General features: G+C 36.3%; 1 protein-coding gene across 1 annotated transcript; it reads left to right on the forward strand.

The window, feature by feature from the left end:
- Nucleotides 1-946: 946 nt before the first annotated feature.
- LOC127677486 (vomeronasal type-1 receptor 100-like) lies at nucleotides 947-1852 on the forward strand. Its single transcript, XM_052172560.1, has one exon. It carries the CDS (start codon nucleotides 956-958, stop codon nucleotides 1850-1852), a length of 897 nt encoding a protein of 298 aa, XP_052028520.1. The 5' UTR covers nucleotides 947-955.
- Nucleotides 1853-10219: the final 8367 nt, after the last annotated feature.

Below are 10219 nucleotides of genomic sequence, written 5' to 3' on the forward strand. Positions count from 1 at the left end.
GTGGTGGGCTCTTGGGTAAAGGTAGAGGAGACAAAAACAAAAAAGAGGGTATTTAGGTAAAATAACAACATAGATGGCTAGAAAAAGCTATAAGAAATCATACTGTTAGTGGTTTACTTTTCCCCCCTACAAAAAATGGAAGAAAAATAGTGTTTGCCTTAATAGCTCATAGTAGTTCCTCAATACTTAATTAGGGTACACAAAGGGTTTTAATGTGATGAGAAGAGAACTGGAATCTACCTAGGACCATTTATAACTATAATAGTTACATAATCAACAGGTTGTGGAAAGTACACTATTCTCTCAATGTATCTGTGTCTTTAATTCTATATTCAGAGGATGTAAAATTTCATGGATTAAAACATTAAAAAAGATTAATTGAGATAGACCCCCTTGTGATTAAAAGTGAGATAATCATGAATTATCCATGTGATTCCATCAGAATTATGAATCAAATTGAGGATAGATGCAAAAAGCATAATAAAATTACAGAATCTGAGGCAGAGTCTCCTGATATTTATTCCCAGACAAACATAAGTTTTGTTCAGTTTGTGGATGTGATAAATATTCTGTACTCATTACTACTATTTTAGGAGTTAACTAAAAGATGGACAATTTAAATCAATAGAATAGTATTTCTGAGGTTTTAGTCTTAGTTGCGTGAAACAAAGTGTTCATACTGTATACGTATGAATGTAAAGGAATGTTTTACCTAAAATATTTTATACCAGGAAACACATGGATTATAAATAGACATGTAGGCAATTCTGATGTTTACAGTCTGGAACATCAGAAGTTAAAGAGATAGACTAATGAAGAATTAGCAGAGAAAATACAATGATGATATAGACTCACTGTTCAATGGATCACAAGTTTAATGTATACTCGTTTTTTTTTTTCCAGATATATGAAATACACTTCTACCATGCTCTTAAGATGACTATACTCTGCATTTATGTCCTCATTAGAAAATGTCCTTTATTTTCAAGCTGGACTTGGACTCTTAGCCAATATGCTTCTTTTTTTCTGTATCTTCATAATAATAGGCCACAGACCTAAACCCATGGACCTGATTTCCTCTCAGTTGACCTTCATTCACATAATGATGTTTCTCACTGGAGGAAATATTTGGCTCTCAGATATATTTGAGTCACTGAACATTAATAATGACATCAAATGTAAGGCAACTTTTTATATAAGTAGGGTGATGAGGGGCCTCTCTATCTGCATCACGTGCCTCCTCAGTGTGTTTCAGGCAGTCACAATCAGTCCCAGTACCTCTTTGCTGGCAAAATTTAAACAGAAACGTAAAAAATACATAATCAATGCTTTATTTTACATTTGGTTTTTCAATTTGTCTGTCAGTAGTGACATGCTGTTTAATATTGGTAGTTTTACCAATGCGAGTGAGACCAAGCAGATGAAGGTCACTAAATACTGCTCACTCTTCCCCATGAACTCCATCATCAGTGGATTAATTTACACACTGTCAACCTCCAGAGATGTGTTTCTTGTAGCAGTCATGCTGACCACAAGTGTGTACATAATGAATATCCTGCACAGACATCAGAGGCAATACAAGCATCTTCATGGCATCAGCTGCCTAAGAACATCTCCTGAGCAAAAGGCCACTCAGACCATCTTGCTGCTGGTGGTTTTCTTTGTGGTCATGTACTGGGTGGACTTCATCATCTCATTCACCTCCTTTCTATTATGCATGTATGATCCAGTTGTCCTAAATGTTCAGAAGTTTGTGATATATGCTTATCCCACAATTACTCCTTTGATACAAATCAGTTCTGATAAGAGAATAATAAATGTGCTAAAATCCTTGCAGTCCAAGTGCCACTAGATTTTCTAAAAAAAATATTTATTTTCTTCAATTCAAAATGTTTCACTTCTTTTTATTTTTATGTACAAGTACTGTACCAGCATGTGTGTATAACTGCATTCCTAATACACATAGAGGTGAGAAGAGGTCTTGGGTTCCCCTGAAACTGCAGTTTCAGATGACTGTAGGTGCCAGTCTGGTGCACCCCAAGTAACTCTGTTTTTTCTAAGTAGCAAAGCGACATTTTTCATATGATTTAAATAAAGTTTCTGATATTACATTCATATATTCTTTTGATGTTACTGATGCCAAGGCCTATAAACTTACATTCATTGTACCCCATAAGTTGCTTTTTCAACCTGAATTTTCTTCTTTTTTCTTTTTACTTGATCATAAAAGTGTCCTTGACACTGAGGTTATTCAACAGAAGCTCCTTGCTGACTTTGTAAGCCATTTTTTAAACCATTTTAATCTACATTTGTTCATAATTTTTACCTAAAATCATAGCTTTAATTCTGTTTGTTAATTCAAATATCTCTGGATTATAAGCTAATGGAAATTTATGTTTTCAATTTTTTTACAACAGTTACTCAATTAGTCCTATTTGATACTTTCTTATATCTGTTTATTTGCACTTCATTTAATTTATTGAAATATCATCGATTAATAAATATGGTTTATACACAGATACTTATGTCTACTGTGGTTTTTATGAATAACCATATGCTCATGTATATGTCCACTGACAAAGAATGTATGTTAATGTAGATTTTGCAGCCAGGGGACAACATTGGCTGTTGTTTTTCAGAAGCAATTCACATTGGGCTCTGACAGAGTATGTTGCTTTTATACCTAGAGGTTACCACATAGGCTCTTATCTCAGGGTTGTTTTGATCTGCATTTCCCTAATAACTAATGATGTTGAGCACTTCTTAAGGTGCCTCTCACCCATCTGAATTTCTTCAGGTGAAAATTCTTTGTTTAGATCTGTACCCCATTTTTTAATAGGGTTATTTGGTTCCCTGGGGTCTAACTTCTTGAGTTCTTTGTATATATTGGATATTAGCCCTCTATTAGATGTGGGGTTGGTGAATATCCTTTCCCAATTTGATGGTTGCCATTTTGTCCTTTTAACAGTGTCCTTTGCCTTACAGAAACTTTGTAATTTTATGAGGTCCCATTTGTCAATTCTTGATCTTAAAGCATAAGCTATTGGTGATCTGTTCAGAAAATTTCCCCCTGTACCCATGTCCTCAAGGGTCTTCCCCAGTTTCTTTTCTGTTAGTTTCAGTGTGTCTGGTTTTACATGGAGGTCTTTGATCCACTTGGAGTGAAGTTTAGTACATGGAGATAAGAATGGATCAATTAGAATTCTTCTGCATGCTGACCTCCAATTGAACCAGCACCATTTGTTGAAAAGGCTATCTTTTTTTCCACTGGATGTTTTTGGCTCCTTTGTCAAAGATCAAGTGACCATAGGTGTGTGGATTCATTTCTGGATCTTCAATTCTATTCCATTGGTCCACTTGTCTGTCACTGTGCCAATACCCTGCAGTTTTTAACACTATTGATCTGTAATATTGCTTGAAGTCAGGGATACTGATTCCCCCAGAATTTCTTTTGTTGTTGAGAATAGTTTTAGCTATCCTGGGTTTCTTGTTATTCCAGACGAATTTGAGAATTGATCTATCATTGTTCAAGTTTTTTTTTTTAATTTAATGTGCATTGGTGTATGTCATTGATGTCTGTTTGTATGAGCGAATTGGGTCCACTGGAACTTTAATTGCAGACACTGCCATCTGGGTGTTGAGAATTTAACCTAGGTTCTTTGGAAGACCAGTTAATGCTTTAAAGAATGCGACATTTTTCCAGCCCCAACTTTTCAAGTATTTTAAAATTCTGAAAGTTAAAGCACCTCGGCAGAATTCATAAGACAATTAGAAGCCACTGCAATGCAGTCCAGTGTGCAGAATGAGACAGGACAGCTGACTTCTGCTAAGGTGAACAGAAGAGCTGTGGAGTAGACGGATAAAGCCAGGACAGACTGACTTTTTCAGATGTTATAAAAGAGCACTCTAGTCAAAGAAAGATAGACATCCTCCTCCTCCCACCTTCCTGCCTCAGAGGTGAGCAACAGCACAGTGTGCACAGTGCTGGTTAAGGCAGGTTGGTCTGAGAGTCTGATGCTGTATTAGCTTTAAAAGACAGAAGGAAAAAGGGAAGGGGAACACAACAAAAAATGGAGACACCCTTTTAAATTTCAAACCACCAACAAGGCTTTGATTTATATTTCACAAGTGAGCTCTCTATATATCTTAGCATCTGCCTATCTTAGCATCTATCCCTCTTAGCATCTATTCATCTTAGCATCGACCCCAGAACTTTCAAGGCTAAGGCAGGAGTGTTGTATATTTGACTGAAGTAAATTTGAAGTAGTTTGTGAGATCTCTCCCTCTTTCTTTTTCTTAAACTAACTCTTTCTCTGTCTGTCTGTCTGTCTGTCTGTCTGTCTCTCTCTCTCTCTCTCTCTCTCTCTCTCACACACACACACACACACACACACATACACACACACACACACACACACACACACACACACACACACACAAGCACACACATGCACACACATACCCAAACACAAATACACTAAGAAATGTAACAAAATTTACCTGGAAACAGATAATGTAGAATGATGAAATTCTTGTTTTTTAAGAAAGGGAGCAAAATTAATCAAGTTTATGACCTTAAGTCACTGGCCGCAAAGTATCAACACCATAAAAACCAAATGATAAAACATGAATTTGTGTTTGCAGTAATTATATAATTTTCAGTTTGTTTTGAATAAATCACATTAAATGTCTGCACCAATAATGTAGTAAGGGACATTGGATTTGATTAAATCAATGGGAAACACATTCTCTGTTTTTCTCTTTTTGGTTTTTTGGATTTGTTTTTTGAGACAGGATTTCTCTGTATAGCCCTGGCTGTCCTGGAACTCACTCTGTAGACCAGGCTGGCCCCAAACTCAGAAATATACCTGCCTCTGCCTCCCAGAGTGCTGGGATTACAGGCCTGCACCTCCACTGCCCAGCATAATTCTCCATTTTATAAAAGTTCATTTTATTGCAGAAACATATTTTACACAAGCCTCAGTTTTTCACTTAGTTGATGTAAACATATACATGCTAGGGGCCATGGTGCTCAGAGTATATCATTTGGTCTCTCTCTCTCTCTCTCTCTCTCTCTCTCTCTCTCTCTCTCTCTCTCACACACACACACACACACACACACACACACGCACACGCATACGCACACGCACATGCACACAAACACAAACACACACACACACACACACACACACACACACACACTTCCAGACCACATCTTCAAATTTTTTCTGAAACTCATGCCATGCAACTTGTAATGAAACTCTGGATATGATTGCTTTCCTACAGTTTCTGCACTGACACTTCTGCTTTTCTGCTTCATCTCAGGAAAACTGTCTGGATTGAGATGATAATACCCATCATCATCTGTGTGCTTCCAGTTATACCACCATAAACTTAAATTTCCAAAAAAAAATAAGTTTTAAAGTTATTTAAGAGTATCACATAATAGACACAATTTATTGGAGAGGGAACAAGGAAAATGGGTGGGTTCTTAGGTAAGGAGGAGGGAGATAAATTCAGAGGATATAGTTAAGCAAAATAAAAAATATAGATATCTGAAGAAACCATAAGACATCATACTGTTAGTGATTTACTTCCCTCCTAAATAAAAAGGAGAGAAAAATAGTGTTTCTTCTGATATCTGGGAGTTAGTTCTTTAATATTGAAATGGGGTTCCTAAAGTATTTAAATGGGACAGGAACTGAACTAGAAGCCATTTACAGCTACTTATACCCATAATTGCTATACAATTAAGAGAGTGTAGTATATATTCTAATTGTCTCCCATTGTATCTGTGTCACTTTTTAGTTCAAGATTCTGGCGATGTATGGCTTCATGGAAAAAGAAACACAAAGAAAGATCAATGGAGATATTTTTAAATATCTTTGATGATTTTTCCCAGTCTGACATCTGTTCAGCTGTATATTTCTGATTAATATTCTGTGCTCATCAGTACTGTTTTAGGTGTTAAATATAAAATTAGATCATAATTAGAAAATTAGATCGATAGTATTGTATTTCTAAATCATAAGACTCAAGTAAATCAGACAAAATTTTATTATGTACAGATATGACAATGAGTGCATTTATTTTCTATAATATTCTCTATATATAGGAGATACATGGAGAGTATATAGACATGTTGACTGTGCTGTACATACTGGAACACCAAAAATTAAAGAGACAGGCTGTACTGGCTAATTTTGTATGTCACCTTGACACAGGCTGGAGTTATCACAGAGAAAGGAGCTTCTGTTGGGGAAGTGCCTCCATGAGATCCAGCTGTGGGGCATTTCCTCAATTAGTGATCAAGTGTGTAGGGCCTCTTGTGGGTGATACCATCTCTGGGCTGGTAGTCTTGGGATCTATAAGAAAGCAATCTGAGCAAGCCAGCGGAAGCAAGCCAGTAAAAAACATCCCTCAATGGCCTTGTATCAGCTCCTGCTCCCTGGCTTGCTTGAGATCACAGATGCCAGCACAGATTACTATACCCAGTAAAAGTCTCAATCACCATAGATGGAAGCACCAAGATATTCCTATAATAAAATCAAGTTTAAACAATATTGTTCTACTAATCCAGGCCTACAGAGGATACTAGAAGGAAAACTCCAACGAAAGAAGTGTAGCTACACCCAGGAAAACAAGAAAATAATCATCTTACAGCAAAACCAAAAGAATAGAATTATCAAACACACACACATACACACACACACACACACACACACTGTATCAGCACTAACACCAAACTATTAGAAACTAACAATTTGTTCTTAATATCTCTCAATATCAACTGATTTGATTCACGAATAAAAAGCCACAAGCTAATAGATTGAATTAGTAAAGTAAACAGGATTCTTCATTCTGCTGCATACAAGAAACATACCTCATCAACAAAGATAAATGACACCTCAGAGTAAAGGGCCAGAAACAGTTTTAGAAGCAGATGTACTCAAGATACAAGCTGGAGTAGCCACTCCAATATCTAATATCTGTAATAGACTTCCAATCAAAGATATGGAGGATACTTCATGCTCACCAAAGGAAAAACCTACAAGATGGCATCTTAATTCTGAATGTTCATGCTCCAAATAAAAGTACAAACACATTCATGAAAGAAATATTGCTAAATCTCAAATCACACATTGAACCTCACACAATAAAAGTAGAGGATGTCAAAAAATAGACAAAGCAAATAAAATTAACAGAAGTTATGTACCAAATGGATCTAAAAGATGTCTACAAAAATTTTCACCCAAATTTGAGAGAATATATCCACTTTCAGCACCACACAGAAGCTGTCCAACATTGACCATATATTCAGGCACAAAGCAAGCTTCAAAAGATACAAGAAGACTGAATAAGCCCTTGCATCTTACGAGATCACCCTGGACTAAGGTGGACTTTAACAACAACAGAAACAGCAGAATGACCACATCCTCATGGACACTTAATAACTCTCTACTTAATGATCACTTGTTCATAGGAGAAATAAAGAAATTAAAGACATTCACAAATTCAGTGAAAATGAAGACACAGCATACCCAAACTTTTGTGACACAAAGAAAGTAGTGCTAAGAGGAAAGGTCATAGAACTAAGTGCCTTAGTAAAGAAATTAGAGACAACCCAGTCTAGCTACTCTTAATAGAATACCTATAAGCTCTAGAAGAAAAAGAAGCAAATGTGCCCATTTTTCTTTTTTAGAATATCAACAGGATAGACAAATGCTTGGCTAAACTGAAAGGCATGGAGATTGTATACAAATAAAATTGAAAATGAAAATGAAAACAGAGATATAACAACAGAAACTGAGGTCTTAATTCACAAGCCTATACTCCACAAATCTAGAATATCTAAATGAAATGCATAATTTTCTAGATAAATTCTATTTTCCAAAATTAAATCAATATCAAGTAAATATATAAACAGTCCTATAACCCTTGAGCAAATAGTCATTAAAAGTCTCCCAAACTAAAAGAACATAGGTTCAGATGGTTTTAGTTCTAAATTCCACCAGATCTTCAAAGAAGTGCTAATACCAATACTCCTCAAACTATTCCACAAAAAAGGAAACAGAAGGAGCACTACCTAATTCATTCCATGGTGTCAGTGTCACCTTGATACCTAAAGCACACAAAGACTCAACAAGGAAGAATAATTTCAGGCCAATTTTGATAATGAATATCGACACAAAAATATTTAATAAAGATTTAAGAAAACTTAGAAGGGGATCAAAATACTCATGGGAAGAGATACAAAGTGTCGAGCAGAGACTGAAAGAAAGGCCATTTAGAGACTGCACTATCTGGGGATCCATCCCATAAACAGTTACCAAACCCAGACACTATTGTGAATGTTAACATGTGTTTGCTGACAGGAGTCTGATATAGCTGTCTCCTGAGAAGCTCTGCCAGTTCCTGATGAATACAGAAGTAGATGCTCACAGCCAACTAATGTAATAAGCACAGGGTCCCCAATAGAGGAGCTAGAGAAAGGACCCAAGGAGCTTAAGGGGTTTGCAGCTCCATAGGAGAAACAACAATATGAAACACCCAGTACACCCAGAGCTACCAGGGACTAAACCACCATCCAAAAGGTACACATGGTGGGACCCATGGCTCCAGCTGCATATGTAGAGGATGGCCTAATTGGACATGAGTGAGAGGAAAGGCCCTTGGTCCTGTGAAGGCTCAATGCCAGGACATTCCCCCTGTGTAAGGGAATGCCAGGACAGGGAAGTGGGAGAGGGAATGTTGTTGAGCAGGGGGAAGGGTGATGGGATAGGGAGGTTTTCAGAGGGGAAATGAGGAAAGGGAATAACACTTGAAATGTAAATAAAGAAAATATCTAATAAGAACAAAAGAACACATCAAAACCCTCATTTATCATGATCAAGTAAGCTTCATTCCAGGCATGCAGCGATGTGAAAATCTATAACACAATCTATTATATAATCGAATTTCAAAAAGTTTCCATGATCATCCCATTAAATGCTGAAAAATCCTTCAGCAAAATTAAACACTCTTTCATTTTAAAAGATCAGGGATTCTAGACACATGCCTAAACAAAACAAAATCCTCTCCCTATCTAATCAATATAATATTTGAAGTTCTTAAAGGTCAACAAAAGGCAATCAAGGGGATTCAAATTGGAAATGAAGAAGTCAAGGTTTTACCATTCACAGAAGAAAAATAATATACATAGGTAACCCATAATATACTACCAGAGCATTCCTACAGGTAATAAACAACTTCAGCTAAGTGGCTGGATATAAAATTAACTTGAAGAAATTACTAGCTCTCCATTATATAAATGATAACCAGGCTGAGAACAAAACACCCCCTCGTAGTGGCCACAAATAATATGAATTTTCTTTTGGTGTAACTCTAAACACGAAAAAGATCATTATGACAAAATTTCAAGTCTCTGAAGAAAGAAAATGAAGAAGATATCAGAAAATGGAAAGATTTCCTATGTTCCTGGATTGGAAGGTTTAATATACTAAAAGTTCACATCTTATAAAAAGCAATCTATGGATTCAATGCAATACTCATCAAAATTCCAACACAATTATTTGCAAAACTTGAAAGAGCAATTCTCAACTTAATTTGGAAAAAAAAGCAGGATAGCTATTCTACATTTCTGAGCCATAAAAAAATTTCAGGAGGCATTACCATCCTTGATCTCAAGCCATACTACAAAGCAATCATCATAAAATTGGTATTGGCATAGAAAAAGACATGTTGAATCAATAGAATTTAATCGAAGAAACAGAAATAAATACACACACATATGGACACTTGATTTTTGTTAAAGAAGTTGAAAACCATACAATAGAAAAAAGAAAGCATCTTCAACAAATGATGCTGGTCTAACTGAATGGCTGCATGTAGAAGAATACAAATGGATGTATATTCATCATCCTGTAAAAAACTCAAGCCCAATAACCAGTCCAACTTGAGATTCATACCCTGGCAATATAAAAATGGATACATTAAAGCTAATAGAAACCACTCATCTTCCATCTCTTCTACCCCACCCTCATCCCTTGCCACTGCCCAATCCATCAGAGGTGGTAGACTTGCTCCACTTCTGACATGGAGAGGATCCTACTTCCTGATATTCTCTGGAGAACTGGCAGGAGCAGGTCATTCCAGAACTGGCAACAGTAGGGCATTTGAACTGGTAGAAGTGGGGCATTCAAGAACCAGGATCAGCAAG

This window comes from Apodemus sylvaticus, chromosome 2 (assembly GCF_947179515.1).
Source record: "Apodemus sylvaticus chromosome 2, mApoSyl1.1, whole genome shotgun sequence".
Taxonomy (NCBI): Eukaryota; Metazoa; Chordata; class Mammalia; order Rodentia; family Muridae; genus Apodemus; species Apodemus sylvaticus.